Source organism: Electrona antarctica, assembly GCF_951216825.1.
Source record: "Electrona antarctica genome assembly, chromosome: 6".
Classification (NCBI taxonomy): Eukaryota; Metazoa; Chordata; class Actinopteri; order Myctophiformes; family Myctophidae; genus Electrona; species Electrona antarctica.
In genome coordinates, this window is record NC_136811.1 from 52871402 (window position 1) to 52898007 (window position 26606).

General features: G+C 48.8%; 1 protein-coding gene across 1 annotated transcript; it reads left to right on the forward strand.

Annotated features, from left to right (window-relative positions):
- fam189b (family with sequence similarity 189 member B) lies at positions 1 to 25163 on the forward strand (the record flags this gene model as incomplete). The annotated part of the gene is made up of 12 exons (XM_079503828.1): positions 1 to 108; positions 700 to 816; positions 9472 to 9579; positions 10938 to 11098; positions 12254 to 12353; positions 13772 to 13841; positions 14022 to 14334; positions 17214 to 18109; positions 18448 to 18504; positions 19297 to 19463; positions 20421 to 20570; positions 24924 to 25163. Exons 1-12 carry the CDS (start codon positions 13 to 15, stop codon positions 25161 to 25163), a joined length of 2475 nt encoding a protein of 824 aa, XP_079359954.1. The 5' UTR covers positions 1 to 12.
- Between the last annotated feature and the right edge of the window lie 1443 nt (positions 25164 to 26606).

Sequence of the window (26606 nt, forward strand, 5' to 3'; positions counted from 1 at the left end):
GTGTCTCTCTTCATGCTGTTGTCAGCAGTGTGTGTCATTCTCAGCCTGGCAGGGTCCATGCTCTCCTGTCAAAACGCACAGATGGTCAAATCCATGCTCACCTGCCAGGTACAAACACACACACACACACACACACACACACACACACACACACACACACACACACACACACACACACACACACACACGTACACAACCAGCCAACCGATACACAATGTAACGTGCGTGCGTGTGTGTGTGTTACTATAGTCGTGACTGGGCCAAAGTATAGTAGAACTGTCCTGGTCCTCACAGGATAAATGTTTTTCTAAACATAGAGTTTAGAGTTTATAATTAGGAAATGATTCCTGTTGGGGTTAGGGTTAGGAATAGACTATAGTCTATAGTTTAGTTAGTGGTTAGTGGAATAGACTATAGTCTATATATTAGTTAGTGGTTAGTGGAATAGGTGTGGTTTACAGGTAATGGTTGGCTGATTCATGACTGTTTTAGACTTAGCCGCACCGGAAATATCAGATCTTAAGAGCTTGCAGCTTAAAATTGATGCGTTAGTGGTGGTGACTGGTGGACTTGTAGATCGGCTATTTTCAGGGCACGACACCAGCGGGTTAGGGCTCAAAGTGGCCGAAAGGGTAAAAACCTGAAATGTTTATGTTCTCACAAGTGCGCGTGTGTGTGTGTGTGTGTGTGTGTGCACAGGTGGAGAATGGCGTGTGTGTGTGCTGCGCCCCCACACACTCGTGCTCCATCACAGAAGAGGACACCCTGGTGTTGTATCTGAACGTGGACTGTCACGCCGTGAGACATCAGCTCAAGGTGGGTGTGGTCTCATCTGGGTGGGTGTGGTCTCATCTGGGTGGGTGTGGTCTCATCTGGGTGGGTGTGGTCTCATCTGGGTGGGTGTGGCCTCATTGTATCCTTTTACTCCTCCTTACTACCAGAGATGTAGCGCACCGGCTTAGAATCAGTGTTGTTTTTGGCAGTTTTAGTTTTAGTCATTAGTCTCTTGAATAGTTTTAATTTAGTTTCAGTCACATTTTAGTCACCTGGAATGTTTTAGTGTTAGTCTAGTTTTAGTCGACTAAATGTCATAAGATTTTAGTCGACTAAATCGACAGATGATTTATTCAACTAAAATGTATTTTGGTGGGCCTTGATGCTGTCGTAATAGCTGATCTACAAGCTCTACAAGCTCTACAAGCTCACAACGTGTCGCGTTGTGAGCTTGTAGATCGGCTATTTTCAGCATGCAACCAAGTGACTTATACTGGATCTCTTGTCCACTAGTCCCCTTCCTAGCATTTTAGTCTAGTTTTTCGTCAGTGTAAAAAGGTAGTCGACGAACATTTTTCGTCTTAGTTTTAGTCGACAAAAAACAACACTGCTTAGAATGCTATCGGTGCACCGGATGGGACATTCAGGACCATGGAATGCTCTCAGTAGCTCCGTCTATACTGACTGCCAAGATCTCAGTGGCTTCATGCATTCTGTGCATTCTGTGCATTCTGTGCATTCTGTGCATTCTTTTCACGTTTTCATATCTGACGGCTACTGTTTTGACAGCGACGGAGGCACGTTGTCCGACTAGTAGTGCTACTTTTCAAGTGGGGGGGACGCCCCATATGACACGTGCATGCACACATGTACGCGCCTTTGCGTGCACGTGTCTGTAAAACACTATTAACACTATTAAAACATGCAGAGGTGTATAGCCTATTTAGAAACAGGGTTTACTTTACAATGCTTGATCGTATCCATAAAAGTCAAAAAACATTTTTGGCCAAAAAAATATATAGTTTTAGAGAAGTGGGGGGGATGTTGCTCCCCCCAGCATCGGTAGCTTTTCCGATACTGGTGGTACGGGATCAGCTCTACTCCTTATTATTGGTTGATTGTGAAGTCAGTCATCTAGGATCTGACCCTTGGAGTCATTGCTATTGGTTGATTGGAATGCTGCTTGATATATATCATATGTTTTAAAATCTATCAGTCTTTTGGTGAATACAACGTTATTCTCATCCATCTGTATGTATGGCAGTCTGGCAGAGTGTGTTAATACAATATAGCTGATGGTCTTTCTATGTATATAGAGAATGTACAGTATGTAGATCCTATGGTAGCATAGGACCACCTACTGGTTGACTATAGGTAGTGCACCAAGGTCAAACATGCACATTTCTCCTCAATGGACTCTGCTCATGCACATACCCACCCTGCCAGCCACACTGGCGTCCTCTGTGTGAGCGGAGGCACTGACCTTCACGTGTGTTCACTTCTACTGGCTTTGCATGGAAATTGGACTATTCATCATGAACACCATTGTTGTTACAGACAGTGCTTGAATTGGACTGTCTGGTACCCATACAGAGTACCAGTCCACCTCCTACAGAGGTTCTGGTACCCGTACAGAGTACCAGTCCACCTCCTACAGAGGTTCTGGTACCCGTACAGAGTACCAGTCCACCTCCTACAGAGGTTCTGGTACCCGTACAGAGTACCAGTCCACCTCCTACAGAGGTTCTGGTACCGTACAGAGTACCAGTCCACCTCCTACAGAGGTTCTGGTACCGTACAGAGTACCAGTCCACCTCCTACAGAGGTTCTGGTACCGTACAGAGTACCAGTCCACCTCCTACAGAGGTTCTGGTACCCGTACAGAGTACCAGTCCACCTCCTACAGAGGTTCTGGTACCCGTACAGAGTACCAGTCCACCTCCTACAGAGGTTCTGGTACCCGTACAGAGTACCAGTCCACCTCCTACAGAGGTTCTGGTACCCGTACAGAGTACCAGTCCACCTCCTACAGAGGTTCTGGTACCCGTACAGAGTACCAGTCCACCTCCTACAGAGGTTCTGGTACCCGTACAGAGTACCAGTCCACCTCCTACAGAGGTTCTGGTACCCATACAGAGTACCAGTCCACCTCCTACAGAGGTTCTGGTACCCGTACAGAGTACCATTCCACCTCCTACAGAGGTTCTGGTACCCGTACAGAGTACCATTCCACCTCCTAAAGAGGTTCTGGTACCCGTACAGAGTACCATTCCACCTCCTACAGAGGTTCTGGTACCCGTACAGAGTACCAGTCCACCTCCTACAGAGGTTCTGGTACCCGTACAGAGTACCAGTCCACCTCCTACAGAGGTTCTGGTACCCGTACAGAGTACCAGTCCACCTCCTACAGAGGTTCTGGTACCCGTACAGAGTACCAGTCCACCTCCTACAGAGGTTCTGGTACCCGTACAGAGTACCAGTCCACCTCCTACAGAGGTTCTGGTACCCGTACAGAGTACCAGTCCACCTCCTACGGAGGTTCTGGTACCCGTACAGAGTACCATTCCACCTCCTACAGAGGTTCTGGTACCCGTACAGAGTACCAGTCCACCTCCTATGGAGGTTCTGGTACCCGTACAGAGTACCAGTCCACCTCCTACGGAGGTTCTGGTACCCGTACAGAGTACCAGTCCACCTCCTACGGAGGTTCTGGTACCCGTACAGAGTACCAGTCCACCTCCTACAGAGGTTCTGGTACCCGTACAGAGTACCAGTCCACCTCCTACAGAGGTTCTGGTACCCGTACAGAGTACCAGTCCACCTCCTACAGAGGTTCTGGTACCCGTACAGAGTACCAGTCCACCTCCTACAGAGGTTCTGGTACCCGTACAGAGTACCAGTCCACCTCCTACAGAGGTGCTGGTACCCGTACAGAGTACCAGTCCACCTCCTACAGAGGTTCTGGTACCCGTACAGAGTACCAGTCCACCTCTTACAGAGGTTCTGGTACCCGTACAGAGTACCAGTCCACCTCTTACAGAGGTTCTGGTACCCGTACAGAGTACCAGTCCACCTCCTACAGAGGTTCTGGTACCCGCACAGAGTACCAGTCCACCTCCTACAGAGGTTCTGGTACCCGCACAGAGTACCAGTCCACCTCCTACAGAGGTTCTGGTACCCATACAGAGTACCAGTCCACCTCTTACAGAGGTTCTGGTACCCGTACAGAGTACCAGTCCACCTCTTACAGAGGTTCTGGTACCCGTACAGAGTACCAGTCCACCTCCTACAGAGGTTCTGGTACCCGTACAGAGTACCAGTCCACCTCCTACAGAGGTTCTGGTACCCGTACAGAGTACCAGTCCACCTCCTACAGAGGTTCTGGTACCCGTACAGAGTATCAGTCCACCTCCTACAGAGGTTCTGGTACCCGTACAGAGTACCAGTCCACCTCCTACAGAGGTTCTGGTACCCGTACAGAGTACCAGTCCACCTCCTACAGAGGTGCTGGTACCCGTACAGAGTACCAGTCCACCTCCTACAGAGGTGCTGGTACCCGTACAGAGTACCAGTCCACCTCCTACAGAGGTTCTGGTACCCGTACAGAGTACCAGTCCACCTCCTACAGAGGTTCTGGTACCCGTACAGAGTACCAGTCCACCTCCTACAGAGGTTCTGGTACTCGTACAGAGTACCAGTCCACCTCCTACAGAGGTTCTGGTACTCGTACAGAGTACCAGTCCACCTCCTACAGAGGTTCTGGTACCCGTACAGAGTACCAGTCCACCTCCTACAGAGGTTCTGGTACCCGTACAGAGTACCAGTCCACCTCCTACAGAGGTTCTGGTACCCGTACAGAGTACCAGTCCACCTCCTACAGAGGTTCTGGTACCCGTACAGAGTACCAGTCCACCTCCTACAGAGGTTCTGGTACCCGTACAGAGTACCAGTCCACCTCCTACAGAGGTGCTGGTACCCGTACAGAGTACCAGTCCACCTCCTACAGAGGTTCTGGTACCCGTACAGAGTACCAGTCCACCTCCTACAGAGGTTCTGGTACTCGTACAGAGTACCAGTCCACCTCCTACAGAGGTTCTGGTACTCGTACAGAGTACCAGTCCACCTCCTACAGAGGTTCTGGTACCCGTACAGAGTACCAGTCCACCTCCTACAGAGGTTCTGGTACCCGTACAGAGTACCAGTCCACCTCCTACAGAGGTTCTGGTACCCGTACAGAGTACCAGTCCACCTCCTACAGAGGTTCTGGTACCCGTACAGAGTACCAGTCCACCTCCTACAGAGGTTCTGGTACCCGTACAGAGTACCAGTCCACCTCCTACAGAGGTTCTGGTACCCGTACTGAGTACCAGTCCACCTCCTACAGAGGTTCTGGTACCCGTACAGAGTACCAGTCCACCTCCTACAGAGGTTCTGGTACCCGTACAGAGTACCAGTCCACCTCCTACAGAGGTTCTGGTACCCGTACAGAGTACCAGTCCACCTCCTACAGAGGTTCTGGTACCCGCACAGAGTACCAGTCCACCTCCTACAGAGGTTCTGGTACCCGTACAGAGTACCATTCCACCTCCTACAGAGGTTCTGGTACCCGTACAGAGTACCAGTCCACCTCCTACAGAGGTTCTGGTACCCGTACTGAGTACCAGTCCACCTCCTACAGAGGTTCTGGTACCCGTACAGAGTACCAGTCCACCTCCTACAGAGGTTCTGGTACCCGTACAGAGTACCAGTCCACCTCCTACAGAGGTTCTGGTACCCGTACAGAGTACCAGTCCACCTCCTACAGAGGTTCTGGTACCCGTACAGAGTACCAGTCCACCTCCTACAGAGGTTCTGGTACCCGTACAGAGTACCAGTCCACCTCCTACAGAGGTTCTGGTACCCGTACAGAGTACCAGTCCACCTCCTACAGAGGTTCTGGTACCCGCACAGAGTACCAGTCCACCTCCTACAGAGGTTCTGGTACCCGCACAGAGTACCAGTCCACCTCCTACAGAGGTTCTGGTACCCGTACAGAGTACCAGTCCACCTCCTACAGAGGTTCTGGTACCCGTACAGAGTACCAGTCCACCTCCTACAGAGGTTCTGGTACCCGCACAGAGTACCAGTCCACCTCCTACAGAGGTTCTGGTACCCGTACAGAGTACCAGTCCACCTCCTACAGAGGTTCTGGTACCCGTACAGAGTACCAGTCCACCTCCTACAGAGGTTCTGGTACCCGTACAGAGTACCAGTCCACCTCCTACAGAGGTTCTGGTACCCGTACAGAGTACCAGTCCACCTCCTACAGAGGTTCTGGTACTCGTACAGAGTACCAGTCCACCTCCTACAGAGGTTCTGGTACCCGTACAGAGTACCAGTCCACCTCCTACAGAGGTTCTGGTACCCGTACAGAGTACCAGTCCACCTCCTACAGAGGTTCTGGTACCCGTACAGAGTACCAGTCCACCTCCTACAGAGGTTCTGGTACCCGTACAGAGTACCAGTCCACCTCCTACAGAGGTTCTGGTACCCGTACAGAGTACCAGTCCACCTCCTACAGAGGTTCTGGTACCCGTACAGAGTACCAGTCCACCTCCTACAGAGGTTCTGGTACCCGTACAGAGTACCAGTCCACCTCCTACAGAGGTTCTGGTACCCGTACAGAGTACCAGTCCACCTCCTACAGAGGTTCTGGTACCCGTACAGAGTACCAGTCCACCTCCTACAGAGGTTCTGGTACCCGTACAGAGTACCAGTCCACCTCCTACAGAGGTTCTGGTACCCGTACAGAGTACCAGTCCACCTCCTACAGAGGTTCTGGTACCCGCACAGAGTACCAGTCCACCTCCTACAGAGGTTCTGGTACCCGTACAGAGTACCAGTCCACCTCCTACAGAGGTTCTGGTACCCGTACAGAGTACCAGTCCACCTCCTACAGAGGTTCTGGTACCCGTACAGAGTACCAGTCCACCTCCTACAGAGGTTCTGGTACCCGTACAGAGTACCAGTCCACCTCCTACAGAGGTTCTGGTACCCGTACAGAGTACCAGTCCACCTCCTACAGAGGTTCTGGTACCCGTACAGAGTACCAGTCCAGTTCAAGGTTGTACGTTAACATCTTGCGTACAGGTACATGAGAGTACAACGTATTTTTGTGTGGCTTCCTTCAGACAATGCAGCAGCATAGATAAGTTATCGAACAGCAAAACACAGCAAACAAAAGGGATGAAATAAAGAGTGCAAGAAAGAGCAAACAGAGTAAAAAAGAGTAACGTAATGTACATGTGCAGGTTTTCCCTGTAGTAGCAAAGTTAGGTAAACCTTTTTGTGAACATCTTCACAGTAGGTTATATTCCATATATATACAACAGTACCAGTCCACCTGAGCACCCGTATTCCGTGCCAGCTGGTGACTACTAGGTACTACTAGGTATGCCTGGACCACTTGGCCCACTTGGCCAGCGGGCGCCCCGCCCCCATCATTCTTTTTTTTTGTACTTATTTTTTAGCTGCCAGCGCATGTCTGCCATGCATTCCTATGGTAAAGATGCAGTAAGAGCACTGCTCTTCCTAGCGCCCATGCAAACATTCACCCATGCAAACATTCACCCATGCAAACATTCACCAATGCAAACATTCACCCATGCAAACATTCACCCATGCAAACATTCACCAATGCAAACATTCACCCATGCAAACATTCACCCATGCAAACATTCACCAATGCAAACATTCACCCATGCAAACATTCACCCATGCAAACATTCACCAATGCAAACATTCACCAATGCAAACATTCACCCATGCAAACATTCACCCATGCAAACATTCACCAATGCAAACATTCACCCATGCAAACATTCACCCATGCAAACATTCACCCATGCAAACATTCACCCAGGCAAACATTCACCCATGCAACCGTGAGAAGTCCTTGTTTGCCGTTGTTTTTTATTTACGTTGTATAATAACACAGATGACAGGACGTTCAAGCACAGCAATGGTTGATCGGCTCGAACGTTGCTGGTGTCGATAAACGATATGCGCAAACATTTTGGAAATGATATATCCAAAGCGCCTAGCGTTAACATGGTGTTAATGCTACAGGACCTGTTGTTCAGTGCGTGTGTTAATGTTGTGTTGTTCATGTTACAGGACCTGTTGTTCAGTGCGTGTGTTAATGTTGTGTTGTTAATGCTACAGGACCTGTTGTTCAGTGCGTGTGTTAATGTTGTGTTGTTAATGCTACAGGACCTGTTGTTCAGTGCGTGTGTTAATGTTGTGTTGTTAATGCTACAGGACCTGCTGTTCAGTGCGTGTGTTTACATTGTGTTAATGCTCAGTGCGTGTGTTAACGTTGTGTTGTTCATGTTACAGGACCTGTTGTTCAGTGCGTGTGTTAAGTAAGTAAGTAGCCTTTGGCCACTTACTTACCCATGAGGCCCATAGGGCAGGAGCCTATCTCCTGTTTCTGTAGCGTGAGGCAGCTTGATGTACAAGTACACCCCCTGGACATGACGCTAGTATGTCGCAGGGACTTACCCCCAATCAAACCCTTGATGCTGAGTGTCAAGCAGGGAGGCACTGGGTCCCATTTTTTAGAGTCTTTGGTATGACCCGGCCGGGGATTGAACCCCGGCCTCCCAGTCTCAGGGCGGACACTCTAACCACAAGGCCACTGAGCTGGTACACAGTTAACATAGTGCGTGTGTTAACATTGTGTTAATGTTACAGGACCTGCTGTTCAGTGCGTGTGTTAACATTGTGTTAATGTTTCAGGACCTGCTGTTCAGTGCATGTGTTAACATTGTGTTAATGTTACAGGACCTGCTGTTCAGTGCATGTGTTAACATTGTGTTAATGTTTCAGGACCTGCTGTTCAGTGCGTGTGTTAACATTGTGTTAATGTTTCAGGACCTGCTGTTCAGTGCGTGTGTTAACATTGTGTTAATGTTTCAGGACCTGCTGTTCAGTGCATGTGTTAACATTGTGTTAATGTTACAGGACCTGCTGTTCAGTGCATGTGTTAACATTGTGTTAATGTTTCAGGACCTGTTGTTCAGTGCGTGTGTTAACATTGTGTTAATGTTACAGGACCTGCTGTTCAGTGCATGTGTTAACATTGTGTTAATGTTTCAGGACCTGTTGTTCAGTGCGTGTGTTAACATTGTGTTGTTAATGTTTCAGGACCTGCTGTTCAGTGCGTGTGTTAACGTTGTGTTGTTAATGTTTCAGGACCTGCTTTTCAGTGCGTGTGTTAACGTTGTGTTCATGTTTCAGGACCTGCTGTTCAGTGCGTGTGTTAACATTGTGTTAATGTTACAGGACCTGTTGTTCAGTGCGTGTGTTAACGTTGTGTTGTTAATGTTTCAGGACCTGTTGTTCAGTGTGTGTGTTAACATTGTGTTGTTAATGTTACAGGACCTGCTGTTCAGTGCGTGTGTTAACGTTGTGTTGTTAATGTTTCAGGACCTGCTGTTCAGTGCGTGTGTTAACGTTGTGTTGTTCATGTTACAGGACCTGCTGTTCAGTGCGTGTGTTAACGTTGTGTTAATGTTTCAGGACCTGCTGTTCAGTGCGTGTGTTAACGTTGTGTTAATGTTTCAGGACCTGCTGTTCAGTGCGTGTGTTAACGTTGTGTTCATGTTTCAGGACCTGTTGTTCAGTGCGTGTGTTAACGTTGTGTTCATGTTTCAGGACCTGCTGTTCAGTGCGTGTGGCCTCAGCATCCTGTCCACCATCATCTGCACTCTGTCCACTGTGACCTGCAGCATCCACATCTTCTCCCTGGACCTGGTGCACCTGGTGAGACGTCACATGACCCTGTCTCACATCACATGACCCTGTCTCACATGACATGACCCTGTCTCACATCACATGACCCTGTCTCACATCACATGACCCTGTCTCACATCACATGACCCTGTCTCACATCACATGACCCTGTCTCACATCACATGACCCTGTCTCACATCACACGACCCTGTCTCACATCACACGACCCTGTCTCACATCACACGACCCTGTCTCACATCACACGACCCTGTCTCACATCACATCACATGACCCTGTCTCACATCACATCACATGACCCTGTCTCACATCACATGACCCTGTCTCACATCACATGACCCTGTCTCACATCACATCACATGACCCTGTCTCACATCACATGACCCTGTCTCACATCACATCACATGACCCTGTCTCACATCACATGACCCTGTCTCACATCACATCACATGACCCTGTCTCACATCACATGACCCTGTCTCACATCACATCACATGACCCTGTCTCACATCACATGACCCTGTCTCACATCACATGACCCTGTCTCACATCACATGACCCTGTCTCACATCACATGACCCTGTCTCACATCACATGACCCTGTCTCACATCACATCACATGACCCTGTCTCACATCACATGACCCTGTCTCACATCACATGACCCTGTCTCACATCACATCACATGACCCTGTCTCACATCACATGACCCTGTCTCACATCACATGACCCTGTCTCACATCACATCACATGACCCTGTCTCACATCACATGACCCTGTCTCACATCACATGACCCTGTCTCACATCACATGACCCTGTCTCACATCACATCACATGACCCTGTCTCACATCACATGACCCTGTCTCACATCACATGACCCTGTCTCACATCACATGACCCTGTCTCACATCACATGACCCTGTCTCACATCACATGACCCTGTCTCACATCACATGACCCTGTCTCACATCACACGACCCTGTCTCACATCACATGACCCTGTCTCACATCACATGACCCTGTCTCACAACACGTCACGTCACGACACGACACGACACGACACGACACGACACGACACGACACCACTGAATGACACCACAGGGAAGGTGTTTGTTTGACTGTAACAATAGCAATGCACTATTATATTATAGTCACAGTGCTATCTTATATCTATCTATCTATCTATCTATCTATCTATCTATCTATCTATCTATCTATCTATCTATCTATCTATCTATCTATCTATCTATCTTTTCATCTCTCTCTCTCTCTCTCTCTCTCTCTCTCTCTCTCTCTCTCTCTCTCTCTCATCTCTCTCTCTCTCTCTCTCTCTCTCTCTCTCTCTCTCTCTCTCTCTCTCTCTCCCCAGTTGGCCCCTCATCGATCTCGTTCTGTCAACCCAGAATGCACCACTCCTCAGGACGCGTTCCTCACCAACATCATGGACTTTGAAGAGTTTGTCCCCCCCATCCCCCCTCCCCCCTACTACCCCCCCGAATACACCTGCAGCTCTGAGACCGACGCACAGAGGTACACACACACACACACACACACACACACACACACACACACACACACACACACACACACACACACACACTCATTCCACGCTCCTCTTCCGGATGGTGCTCCCTTTGTTTTCATTCCTATAACAACAACTCCACGGGTTGTAACAGGTTGCCGACAGATTCAGCTGCAGAGCTCTGAATCTGTCTTGAGAGAGATTATATAATGACTCAACTCAACCAGCAATCCGGCATGCACATTTAAGCCTCTCCATTGATATTGATATTGAATTGATCCAACCAGCCAAAATTCTCACATATCTCCCCCCTTCTCCGCTCCCTCCATTCCTGGTCGCTGCCCACACAGAGTACAAAACTCTGATGCTGGCCTTCAAAACAACCTAATGTAAGGCCTTATCTTCAAAGTCTGACCGAACCATACAAACCCTCCCGCACGCTCAGATCAGCCAACGCAGAGAGGGGTGAATGTTCTGCCAGGGGCTGGCAGAACATTCACTAAAAAAGACAACACGTCCCAGACCCTTCTGGCTCCAAAACTATGGAATGAACCATGAACGATGACATTGCAATCAGAACTGCAGACTCACTCCCAATCCTCTGTCGTAGTCTGAAAACCCACGCCTTCAGACTCCATCTTAGCCCATAGAGCACTTGCCATAGCACTTGCCATAGCACTTGCCATAGCACTTGCCATAGCACTTGCCATAGCACTTGCCCCATGCCAGCCTCGACGACCTAGATTCATAATTTAGACATGTTATGTAGACATAGCACATAGCACTGCATAATGTATACTCATAGCTTCATCGTACAGATGATCTCCTACAGACAGATGCTACTGTAGGTTCTTAGCTTGCTTATGATTCTTGATGACTATTTCTATGTATTTGATGTATTACCGTGTGTTGTTCTTGCTTACTGTAAATCACACTGGATTATGAGCGTCTGCTAAATACTGAACACATTGTGTATTTGGTTCTGTGTACAATGAACTGAACACTGCGTGTGTGTGTGTGTGTGTGTGTGCGTGCGTGCGTGCGTGCGTGCGTGCGTGCGTGCGTGCGTGCGTGCGTGCGTGCGTGCGTGCGTGCGTGCGTGCGCGCGTGCGCGCGTGTGCGCGTGTGTGCGTGCGTGCGTGCGTGCGTGCGTGTGTGTGTAGTATCACGTATAATGGTTCCATGGAGAGTCCGGCCCCTCTCTACCCCACTGACTGTCCACCCCCCTACGAGGCTGTGATGGGACAGAACGCTGCCAACCAGGTCTGTGTGTGTGCGTGTGTGCATGCATGCATGTGCGTGCGTGCATGCGTGTGTGTGATGTCGTGCCACAGGAGACAACGCCAAGAGCAGGTGCAGCTCAACAGATTAATCACCACACACACACACACACACACACACACACACACACACACACACACACACACACACACACACACACACACACACACAAGGACAAGGCTTATGAGAAGGGGAAGTAGAGACATTGGTCAAAGTTCATGCACAATATCCCAAAAAAAGGAACGGGCAAAAATCCAACAGGAAAAGGTACCGTCGCCCATAATCAGGGCCGGATTTACCCTCCCAAGGGCCGCGCGTCAAAGCCGCGCGGCCGGAAAATAATTGCCGTATTTTGTTATAATTTCCAAAAGGGAAAGGCAGGCAGACCGACAGACACTGTAGTCGCAGGGCATGGCAGGCTGCCATGCGACATTGGCTGTGGTTTCCACAGCTACCCCACAACACAGTGTCACTGTCAAGCTCTCAATGTTTTAACCATAATACTAAATATACAATAACTAAACATAAATCTCACTTGAATTGGTTTGCAATACTTTTTCAATACTTTTCATACAATTTCAAATCATTAAAAAACAAAACAAAAAAAACAATGGTAAGTCCGCCTCTGCCCATAATCCATCTCGCCCTCGTTTTTGTGAGGTCGACCGCACAGGTGCGGCGGTTCTTGTATTCTTGATTTAGTTTTACTGAGAATAAGGTTAGAAATAAGTTCAGGTTTAGGCATATAGTTTGGGTTAAGTTTAGGTATAGGGTACAACATGGTCTGTGTCTCAGAGGAGGGCTGTGGACAGTTCAGAAACCCACTAACCAGTGACATCACATAGGGCAGGTTTGGTCATTTATCCAAACACACGTTTAATTAGAAACACTTATGAACACGAGAACAATGGCTTAATTGGCTTCTATTATAGCAACTTTCCATCTGTTAGAAAGCATGCCGTTCTTTATTAGCCATCGATGATAAAAGGAACGTAACAGACAGACGAGCTGGACACGGAGAGACAGACGAGCTGGACACGGAGAGACAGATTGGACAAGGAACGTAACAGACAGACGACCTGGACACGGAGAGAAAGGAACGTAACAGACAGACGAGCTGGACACGGAGAGAAAGGAACGTAACAGACAGACGAGCTGGACACGGAGAGACAGATTAAAGGAACGTAACAGACAGACGAGCTGGACACTGAGAGACAGATTGTGTAAGTGTGTAAGTAATAAGTATGCATGTCAGTTCAAATAAGGGATTCAAATGTTGTGTGTGTGTGTGTGTGTGTGTGTGTGTGTGTGTGCGTGCGTGCTTGCGTGCGTGCGTGCGTGCGTGCGTGCGTGCGTGCGTGCGTGCGTGCGTGCGTGCGTGCGTGCGTGCGTGCGTGCAGGTCACAGGGTTTGACACTCATGGAGACCTGTCTGGGGAGAGAGTGACGTCCACAGCCTTCAGTGGAGAAGGTCTGTAGAACTTTAGTAACGATGATTATCATGAACTATATTCATATAGCACCTTTTATGACATAAATGCACCGCAATTTGGCCCCCCTAAAAAAAATCAAAACTAAACAAAAATGAATAATCCCAAACTATATTCTAACCTTGCTCCGCGGTCTGTTGTTCTCTGTGGACCAATCCCAGTGTCCATGGACAGCGGCTCGCTGCTGATGTCAGAGATCGTGGACATTCCCGACGACTCGTCGCCCTCGGATGACTCCTGCCTGATGGAGGTGGCAGGTGGCAGGGGCGGGGCCAGGAGGAGGCGGAGCCAGGGGGGAGCCGAGGGAGAGAGGCGGGGCAGCAGCGGCGGGGGAGGGGAGTACGTGAGCTTCAGGGGCCCGCCCACCCTGACCCCTGAGAGCCCATTGGCCGGGGGGCCGCGGGCCCGACGCTTCTTCAGAGGAGAGAGGTCCAACTCCTGCTCCTCGCCCAGCACCGCTAGCAACACTTACAGGTACCACTACGCTACACACACACACACACACACATACAGTACACAGCACCGCTAGCAACACTTACAGGTACTACTATGCTACACACACACACACACACACATACAGTACACAGCACCGCTAGCAACACTTACAGGTACCACTACGCTACACACCAGCACCGCTAGCAACACTTACAGGTACCACTACGCTACACTTACAGGTACCACTACGCTACCACTACGCTACACTTACAGGTACCACTACGCTACACTTACAGGTACCACTACGCTACACTTACAGGTACCACTACGCTACACACCAGCACCGCTAGCAACACTTACAGGTACCACTACGCTACACACGCACCGCTAGCAACACTTACAGGTACCACTACGCTACACTTACAGGTACCACTACGCTACACACCAGCACCGCTAGCAACACTTACAGGTACCACTACGCTACACACGCACCGCTAGCAACACTTACAGGTACCACTACGCTACACACCAGCACCGCTAGCAACACTTACATGTACCACTACGCTACACTTACAGGTACCACTACGCTACACACCAGCACCGCTAGCAACACTTACAGGTACCACTACGCTACACACCAGCACCGCTAGCAACACTTACATGTACCACTACGCTACACTTACAGGTACCACTACGCTACACTTACAGGTACCACTACGCTACACACCAGCACCGCTAGCAACACTTACAGGTACCACTACGCTACACTTACAGGTACCACTACGCTACACACCAGCACCGCTAGCAACACTTACAGGTACCACTACGCTACACTTACAGGTACCACTACGCTACACACCAGCACCGCTAGCAACACTTACAGGTACCACTACGCTACACTTACAGGTACCACTACGCTACACACCAGCACCGCTAGCAACACTTACAGGTACCACTACGCTACACTTACAGGTACCACTACGCTACACACCAGCACCGCTAGCAACACTTACAGGTACCACTACGCTACACTTACAGGTACCACTACGCTACACACCAGCACCGCTAGCAACACTTACAGGTACCACTACGCTACACACCAGCACCGCTAGCAACACTTACAGGTACCACTACGCTACACTTACAGGTACCACTACGCTACACACCAGCACCGCTAGCAACACTTACAGGTACCACTACGCTACACACGCACCGCTAGCAACACTTACAGGTACCACTACGCTACAGCACCGCTAGCAACACTTACAGGTACCACTACGCTACAGCACCGCTAGCAACACTTACAGGTACCACTACGCTACAGCACCGCTAGCAACACTTACAGGTACCACTACGCTACAGCACCGCTAGCAACACTTACAGGTACCACTACGCTACAGCACCGCTAGCAACACTTACAGGTACCACTACGCTACAGCACCGCTAGCAACACTTACAGGTACCACTACGCTACACACGCACCGCTAGCAACACTTACAGGTACCACTACGCTACACACCACTAGCAACACTTACAGGTACCACTACGCTACACACGCACCGCTAGCAACACTTACAGGTACCACTACGCTACACACGCACCGCTAGCAACACTTACAGGTACCACTACGCTACACACCACTAGCAACACTTACAGGTACCACTACGCTACACACCACTAGCAACACTTACAGGTACCACTACGCTACACACCACTAGCAACACTTACAGGTACCACTACGCTACACACCAGCACCGCTAGCAACACTTACAGGTACCACTACGCTACACACCACTAGCAACACTTACAGGTACCACTACGCTACACACCAGCACCGCTAGCAACACTTACAGGTACCACTACGCTACACACCACTAGCAACACTTACAGGTACCACTACGCTACACACGCACGCTCACACACACACACACATACACAGGCACACATACACGCATGCACGCTCACACACACACACATACACAGGCACACATACACGCACGCACGCTCACACACACACACAGGCACACATACACGCACGCATGCTCACACAAACACACACATACACAGGCACACATACACGCACGCACGCTCACACACACACACACACATACACAGGCACACATACACGCACGCACGCTCACACACGCTCACACACACACACACACACATACACATACACAGGCACACATACACGCACGCACGCTCACACACACATATACGCACAGGCACACATACACGCACGCTCACACACACACACATACACAGGCACACATACACGCACGCTCACACACACACACACACACATACACAGGCACACATACACGCACGCACGCTCACACACACATACGCACAGGCACATGTGCGCATGCACGCACACGCATGTATGTTTTTGTTGGGGGCGCCCACTGGCCTAGTGGTCCAGGCACATGCCACATATAGGCTCTGGCCTGACAGCGCGTCGCATGTTCGAGTCCCGTTCATGACGACCTTTGCTGCATGTCTCTCTCTCTCTCTCTCTCTCTCTCCCTCCTGTCATTTTTCACTATATATCAATAAAGGCAGAAAAGTCAAAAACGAATCTTAAAAAAGAAGAGATTTGTTGATTATTATTATTATTATTATTATTAGCAGTATTACTATTATTATTATTATTAGTAGTAGTATTATTAGTATTATAGAGGGTATGCGTGTGACATCATCATCAAACCAGGAAGTTATGCAGGAATGCCTACTGAGTGGCTAAAAACTACTTTCTGGACTTGACAGCCCATTCATCCAAACGTCATATCTAATTGCATTAAACGACATTAAACAATGTTAAACTCACTTTGCCACTCACTTTGCCACTCGATTTGACACTCGATTTGCCACTCACTTTATGCATGCGCATACCCTCTGTAATCAATCTCATCCTTCAGGTCTCCAGTGTTGCGTCGTCAGGTCATGCTAGCGAGCAGCTGTTCCCAGCTGGACCAGCTAGGGGGCGCCAGCTCCCAGCAGCAGCAGCAGCAGCAGCGCGGCTCCATCCCGGAGATCAGGGTCCGCCCGTGCACCCCGCTGCGCCAATGCTCCGCCTCCTTCTCCGTGGCCCCTCCCACCACGTCCTCCTTCTCCCCCAATGAGCATCGAGGGGGCGGCGGCGGCAGTGGCGGCCAGGGCACGGGGTTGCCCCTCCCCCGGAAGCCGCTCTACCTGCGGAGGGCGTGTACGAGGGCGGAGAGAGACGCTGACGGACAGCTGCACCTGGTCAGGTCTCACAGCGAGCCTGGCCTCAGCTCCTCCACCGACACAGGTACTGCACCTGGTCAGGTCTCACAGCGAGCCTGGCCTCAGCTCCTCCACAGACACAGGTACTACACCTGGTCAGGTCTCACAGCGAGCCTGGCCTCAGCTCCTCCACAGACACAGGTAATGCACCTGGTCAGGTCTCACAGCGAGCCTGGCCTCAGCTCCTCTACAGACACAGGTACTGCACCTGGTCAGGTCTCACAGCGAGCCTGGCCTCAGCTCCTCCACAGACACAGGTACTACACCTGGTCAGGTCTCACAGCGAGCCTGGCCTCAGCTCCTCTACAGACACAGGTACTGCACCTGGTCAGGTCTCACAGCGAGCCTGGCCTCAGCTCCTCCACAGACACAGGTACTACACCTGGTCAGGTCTCACAGCGAGCCTGGCCTCAGCTCCTCTACAGACACAGGTACTGCACCTGGTCAGGTCTCACAGCGAGCCTGGCCTCAGCTCCTCCACAGACACAGGTACTGCACCTGGTCAGGTCTCACAGCGAGCCTGGCCTCAGCTCCTCCACCGACACAGGTAGAGCAGTGGCGTCCGGGGACCCCCAGGGGTCCTTGAGGGAGTTCCAGGGGGTCCCCCAGCTAAATGATAGTTTGGAACCAAATGGACCCTCATGGGTCTGTAACTCTGAGAGTGTACAAATGTAGTTTGTAGTATGTAGTACATTTGTAGTTTGAGTTAAATTAACATTGATTTTACAATATATATTGGGGTCTCAGAGATAGAAATGTCTGTGTGTGTGTGTGTGTGTGTGTGTGTGTGTGTGTGTGTGTGTGTGTGTGTGTGTGTGTGTGTGTGTGTGTGTGTGTGTGTGTGTGTGTGTGTGTGTGTGTGTGTAAACTCTGACTGTGCTACAGGTGACTTCATGGTGTTAGGAGGCAGTAAGGAAGGATCTCAGACCTCTACAGACACAGGTGAGAGAGGCTCGGGCTTAGGTTCGGTAGGTTTGGGGTTTGGGCCCCACATCCAGTTATCACACTGGCCCGGGGCCCGGGGTGTCCGTAGAAAGACTAAATCAAAAAACAAAGAAGACTAGACTATAGGAGAGTCTAACTGCCTAGAGTCTAGTCGAACTGTCCTAAAAATATGAATTTGTGGAGACTCAGTCACACTGTCAGTCAGTCACAACAGGAGGGAGTAGACAACTAAGCACTCACTCACGCACTCACTCACGCACGCACGCACGCACGCACGCACGCACGCACGCACGCACGCACGCACGCATGCACGCACGCACGCACGCACGCACACAAATAAGCAACAGTACAAAGTGTTCTATCTATAGTCCCGCCCCCTACCATGGACCAGGAAATGATTCTCCGTTCATTTTTCCCATAGACATTTCAGAAAGACGGTTACGCCGCGGACAAAGCCAACTCGAGTCGTGACAACTCATGACAACAAACACAATATTTTGGACGGAACAAATAATTAGAAAGAAGAAAAAAACGGCAGGTTACAACACTTTTTTTGTTGTTTTTCTTCTTTGTAATTATTTGTTTGGTCCAAAATATTGTGTTTGTTGTCATGAGTTGTCACAACTCCAGTTGGCTTTGTCCGCGGCGTAACCGTCTTTAAATAAATACTTTTTGAAATGTCTATGGGGAAAATGAATGAATCATTTCCTGGGCCATGGTAGGGGGCGGGACTGCGACGCTCTATAGGAGTCTGTTATTAACAGTCCTATCTGTGATCCTTCATTCCAGCTCCGAACTCCGAGGCCTTCCTGCTGCCCAGAGACAGCCAGCCTCCGGCGTGCGTCCTGCCCAGGAAGGGCAGTGTGAAGGCAGCCGAGGGCTCCGGCCTCGTCCCCTTCAAGCATACACCCTCCTCCTCCTCCCCGCTACGCCACCGCTCACTGGGCGACCTGAAGGTGTGTTGGCCCATTTAGGCCTGACGTTGACATTTTAAAAATGTCTGCTAAATCATGACAATTTTCTGAAAACCTCATGTTTCTATATCAGTGGTTCTCAATATGTCATGTCAAGGAACCCGAAAATTATCTGTATTTGGCCACCGACCCCCATCTGAAAAATATGTTGTTCCATAGGGACTCCTCCCCGAAGCAAAGATTTGAGTTAAAAATGTTCGCTCTAAAAGAATATACATTCAAAGATTTGTGCTGCATTTTCACGATTTTTCTAAAATAGCAGACCTACAAGCTTGTAGATCTGCTATTTTTCGATAGCTAAAGCATAACATAATGCTTAAAACACCAAAAGGGGTTCCCGTACAGAATGCATTCTACTGTTGTTATGACTACACGCTACATGTAGCACTATTACTAACATTTCAGACCCCTTTTGAGGGCCGGTAGCCTGGCTTTGGCAGACTGCATGAATGGAAATGCGTTTTCAAGGGGAGTGGTTACCAAGGCCACGAAAGTCATTGTCGTGGCCGAAAAAAGGCAGAAAAAGTGGATCGAGCAAATCGTAAAATGTACTCATTAGAGGTATTTTGACGAATGACTGTGAGCTTCAGTTCCTGAGGGATTCTCACAGCCTTCTACCGTGTTGCTGAATTTCGTGAAGAACGATAGTACAGAATTGCCAAAACTGCTAAAATGGTGGAATTCTTATGGAAAAAATAAGGATCGACTTAATAATCATATTTGAACTGGGGACCCCCGCCTGCCCCATGTTAAGGCTCGGTTCCACAGATAAATATTTTTAAAAATCTAAAAATAGCTGATCTATAAGCTTGTTTGCCTCTTGTGGTAAAAACCCTTCCATGGGGGACCTGACCCACAGTTTGACAACCACTGTATTATTGCTACTACAAAGAATGCCACTCCTTTCCGCCGTTTTGAGGATTTCCTGTTTCCTGTCAGGTGACCCGGGTGCTAGTGGCGCGCTTCCTGCATCGCTCCAAGCGCAACCTGGTAGCCGCCTCCGAGCATGCTGGGAGTACGGGGCAGGGGCCCAAGAGGAGGGGCGGAGCCGACGCCTGCAGCCCAACCAATCACCTGCCGTTAGAGCAGGTAGGCCTAAACATAAGAGTTATGCGCCTGCATTTATAAATAAAAGCCAAAGATATCTACATACACATACGCCATTATTAATGAGCAGCAGGTATGTATGAGGTTAGACATAAGGTGCAAAAAAGATGGTGGTATCGTAGGTTGCATTATAGAGGGTATGCGCGTGACATCATCATCAAACCAGGAAGTTATGCAGGAACGCCTACTGAGTGGCAAAAAACTACTTTCCGGCCTTGACAGCCCATACATCCACACAGAAAAGTCTTATCTGATTGCATTAAACAACATTAAACAACGTTAAACTCACTTTGCCTGTTGCTTTGCCACTCGATGTGCCATTCACTTTAAGCATGCGCATACTCTCTATTAGGAGCATGAGCAAGTGAGTGACCATGGTGAAACATTGTGGGCAAGTTATATTTCTGTTATTTCAACCCATTTCATATCAAGGCCCATTATTTATTCACCATTTGAGCCACGGAACCACCATTAGATGATTGATTTGAGCCACGGAACCACCATTAGATGATTGATTTGAGCCACGGAACCACCATTAGATGATTGATTTGAGCCACGGAACCACCATTAGATGATTGATTTGAGCCACGGAACCACCATTAGATGATTGATTTGAGCCACGGAACCACCATTAGATGATTGATTTGAGCCACGGAACCACCATTAGATGATTGATTTGAGCCACGGAACCACCATTAGATGATTGATTTGAGCCACGGAACCACCATTAGATGATTGATTTGAGCCACGGAACCACCATTAGATGATTGATTTGAGCCACGGAACCACCATTAGATGATTGATTTGAGCCACGGAACCACCATTAGATGATTGATTTGAGCCACGGAACCACCATTAGATGATTGATTTGAGCCACGGAACCACCATTAGATGATTGATTTGAGCCACGGAACCACCATTAGATGATTGATTTGAGCCACGGAACCACCATTAGATGATTGATTTGAGCCACGGAACCACCATTAGATGATTGATTTGAGCCACGGAACCACCATTAGATGATTGATTTGAGCCACGGACCACCATTAGATGATTGATTTGAGCCACGGACCACCATTAGATGATTGATTTGAGCCACGGAACCACCATTAGATGATTGATTTGAGCCACGGACCACCATTAGATGATTGATTTGAGCCACGGACCACCATTAGATGATTGATTTGAGCCACGGAACCACCATTAGATGATTGATTTGAGCCACGGAACCACCATTAGATGATTGATTTGAGCCACGGACCACCATTAGATGATTGATTTGAGCCACGGACCACCATTAGATGATTGATTTGAGCCACGGAACCACCATTAGATGATTGATTTGAGCCACGGAACCACCATTAGATGATTGATTTGAGCCACGGAACCACCATTAGATGATTGATTTGAGCCACGGACCACCATTAGATGATTGATTTGAGCCACGGAACCACCATTAGATGATTGATTTGAGCCACGGAACCACCATTAGATGATTGATTTGAGCCACGGAACCACCATTAGATGATTGATTTGAGCCACGGAACCACCATTAGATGATTGATTTGAGCCACGGAACCACCATTAGATGATTGATTTGAGCCACGGACCACCATTAGATGATTGATTTGAGCCACGGACCACCATTAGATGATTGATTTGAGCCACGGAACCACCATTAGATGATTGATTTGAGCCACGGACCACCATTAGATGATTGATTTGAGCCACGGACCACCATTAGATGATTGATTTGAGCCACGGAACCACCATTAGATGATTGATTTGAGCCACGGAACCACCATTAGATGATTGATTTGAGCCACGGAACCACCATTAGATGATTGATTTGAGCCACGGAACCACCATTAGATGATTGATTTGAGCCACGGACCACCATTAGATGATTGATTTGAGCCACGGAACCACCATTAGATGATTGATTTGAGCCACGGAACCACCATTAGATGATTGATTTGAGCCACGGAACCACCATTAGATGATTGATTTGAGCCACGGACCACCATTAGATGATTGATTTGAGCCACGGACCACCATTAGATGATTGATTTGAGCCACGGAACCACCATTAGATGATTGATTTGAGCCACGGAACCACCATTAGATGATTGATTTGAGCCACGGAACCACCATTAGATGATTGATTTGAGCCACGGACCACCATTAGATGATTGATTTGAGCCACGGAACCACCATTAGATGATTGATTTGAGCCACGGACCACCATTAGATGATTGATTTGAGCCACGGAACCACCATTAGATGATTGATTTGAGCCACGGAACCACCATTAGATGATTGATTTGAGCCACGGAACCACCATTAGATGATTGATTTGAGCCACGGAACCACCATTAGATGATTGATTTGAGCCACGGACCACCATTAGATGATTGATTTGAAGCCTAAATTGAGCCTCATATTTTGTTATCGTTGGATAAGATTTTGTCCACAATTCCATGCTCTGTTAATGTGGTACCATTAGGAGAGATAACAGGCAGACGTTGATCACAATAACTTCATTCTTGTAAATTAAGTAATGCAGATGTTTAACAATAATTTAACTTTTGAGAGTTAAAGATCTATAAGGGTCCATTTGGTTACCAACACTCCATCATTTAGCTGGGGACCACCTGGAACCCCCATAAGGACCACTGGTGGTCCCCGGACCACGGGTTGAGAACCCCTGGTCTAGCGCATTGAGAAGGGGATAGACCATAGACATATATACATAGACGCCTCATTTGCCGCTGCAGTTCATTGGCGCGACGTGTATCCCAATGAAGGCGGAAGTGCAGTGCTGAAGGCTTTTTTTTTTTTAACAAATCTTTATAACAGTCATGACAATATACATTACAAAACAAGACAAACAAACAAACACAAACAACAAAGTTATTAACAATACAACATCAGAGCCAGGGGGGATTAGATTACTAACAGAAAACATTAAAAGAGTGAACACAAAGCAACAGTTCTCCGCAGCTTTCTTATTTAGAAGTGCTGAAGGCATTTGCTGAAGGCGACTGCGTCGCTGCCCGAGTGACGTCACTCATGTGAATCCTCCATGTCTCTCGCTGTCACTCAAGTGACTACTGGCCAATCACAGCGCGTCTTTTCCGGGACTTATGTTACGCACGCGGAAGCTTGACAAGCTTCCGCTTTGCTTCCGCTATTCTTCGCAAGGAATGTCGGGAAAATAGTGCCTTCAATTTTGACACACGCCTCAGAGCCGGAAGGGGCGTCTATGTATATATGTCTATGGGATAGACACCTTCGTTCTCTGCAGATTCTGACAATAAGCCACTGTTCCTGACTACAGTCTGTTCTTCTTGGCAAGCAGCACCTCTGCATGATGGAGTAGATAAAGTATGCTTAACCGATTTTGAGCGGGAACCCCTTTTGGTGTTAGCATTATGTTATGCTTTAGCCATTGAAAAATAGCAGATCTACAAGCTCATAGCGAGACACCGAGTGGCGCGCTCGAGCTTGTAGGTCTGCTATTTTTTTTAAATCGAAGAACCACTGACATAGAAACATAGCTTTTTCAGAAAACTGTCAGGATGTAGAAGACATTTTTTTAATCTGATCTCAGGTCAAAATGGGTTAGATGCAGGAACGGTGCAGTGATGGAATGAAAATAAGCGCTGCTCCGAGGTATAATAGCCATATCAGTTGAGTGGCGCGCACACAGTACACACCCGTACTGCATCTGCAAACACTGCACGTGAATCACATTACGGTCGATCGATGTAACACTTTGGCCGGTGATGCAGAATCTTTTTCACTCACGTTTGCCGTCCTTAAAGAGTGCTCAGCGGAAACCCTGATCCTAACGTACTACCACCACACACACACATACTGCAAACTCACGGGCTCTTCAATGTGTTTCAGGCCCTTAGCTTAGCTTAGAGAGAGATGAAGCAGTGTACTACATATTGTATACAATTGTGTTGCAGATTAAAGATTTGGTTGATTTGATTTCATAGATGGCTTCATGGACAGAACATTGACAATCATCAGTGTGTAAATTAATGTTGTTTTAGTTCACGTATGTAATTTCAGATACTACTAATCACATAAACGCTTAATAAATAAACTTTACCTTTGGCTCTGTACAGTATTCTTTATTTCCCTCTAGTCTACACCTAATCTGAAAAAAGTAAAATAAAGAGGTACAAATTGGCAGCCTCCCTTGTAAGTCTGAGAACCCCCAAGGGGTTCCCGGACCCTCTGCTGCATGCAGACCCATGCGGTAAAACCATTGTGTGTGTCTGTGTGCGTGTGTGTGTGCGTGTGCGTGTGCTCGCCCCTCAGGTGCTGCGCAACTCATGGGGCGGGAGCCGGGGGCAGTTGGTCGCGCACCACCACCGCGGACACCACCACACGCACAGCGACAGCCGGTACGACCGGCGCCCCCGCGGCCGCGCGCCGCCCTCCGAGGGCATCCACCTGCGGAGCTGCGGCGACCTCAACTCCTCGTCCTCGCTGCGGCGGCTGGTGGCCACGCCCCACGGCTGCTCGTCGGGGACGCTGTACTCGGAGTCGGCGCTGTGACAACGTGCGCAACGAGGAGGAGCGATTGATGACGCCGAGGAAGACAGACAGACAGCGTGGGGAGGGAAGTTATATGTTGAAGTTATACTGTATGTAATATCTCCACTATTCTTCACTTAGTCCGATCCAGAAGAACACAGTTTGCCGGAGCCACTGCTACAGAGCTGATCATGAGGTTATTGTCTTCCCTTCTTCTCTGGAATCCTGCCTCAAAGCAGACCAGAGGGGTATATACAACTGTCGTTCCCCTGCTGTCATCAGTGGGCAGGAACTGGGGATGGCAATGAAGGACCAGGGGAGTCTGTGTGAAATCCATGATCTCGACCGCAGTCGAAAAATGATGATGATGATGATGATGATATAGGGTTGGGATCCCGGAAAGCGGATTGAAAGCAGGATGGAACCTGGGATCCAGTGTTGAGGAAATAGGGAATCGGTTCCGTACCGTTTTCCGGGCAAAAAAACCTGGGTTTTTATCAGAGCTGGTGTGTGGTCTGCTATACAAGTACAGGACCGGCGTAACTCTGAGAGTGTAACACATGGAACCAAATGGACCCTTACAGGACTGTAACTCTGAGAGTGTACACATGGAACCAAATCATTCAGTTCCATTTCTACACTCCGGAACCGGAACCGGAAATGGGGAATCGTTATGAATCCTAAAGGATGCCAACCCTTATAATCTCCACGGTAACCCAGCCAAAAAAATCCTCTATAGCTTCACCTGGTCCTCAGAATCAGCTTCACGCCTGGAATAACCCACCACAAAAACGGGCAGGTTTGCGCATGACAATTCTCACCAAACCTGGCCACTACACAGCGGGACGTCTGGTCAACGCGTTTCAATGACAATGCGGGCAGACAGATATTGCCCTCCAGAGCGGGGGAAAATAATTAATCTTCTTGTGTGCGAGTGAAGTGGAGCATCCATGCGCGGCCAGCAGTGACGACTGCATTCGTTAATAACTTAATATCGAGCGGAAGAAAGCCAAATGCGTCCGTGTGCGTGTGTGCGCTAGCTTGTACGCCATTTCAACTCCAGGGCTATACGTCACACCACAGGTTTACAGGTGGACAGAAGTGGGGAGGGAGGACCACTTTGTCTTGTCATACAATCTCCGTCGTTTGCAGTTTTCAGGAAAGTGGAAGGAGAATAGACACAGTCAGAAGAAGCAAGAAGGACGACGGGATAGAAACAGGTCAGATTATCAAAACGTTGAAGAGTAGAGTGAGGGAAAAACACATCGACACTGTCGGGTGGAAACCTTGTAGGTCCCAATACCATTAGTTAGGAATGGAACATCCTTCTTTTTCAGAAATATTGAAAATAGCCGATCTACAAGCTTGTATATCGGCTATTTTCACTGCTTTTACCTGACAGTCTTGTATAAGGGAAGTCTGGAGCTCTCTGCTGAAAGCGCTGCCCCCGTGACCTGACTCTGG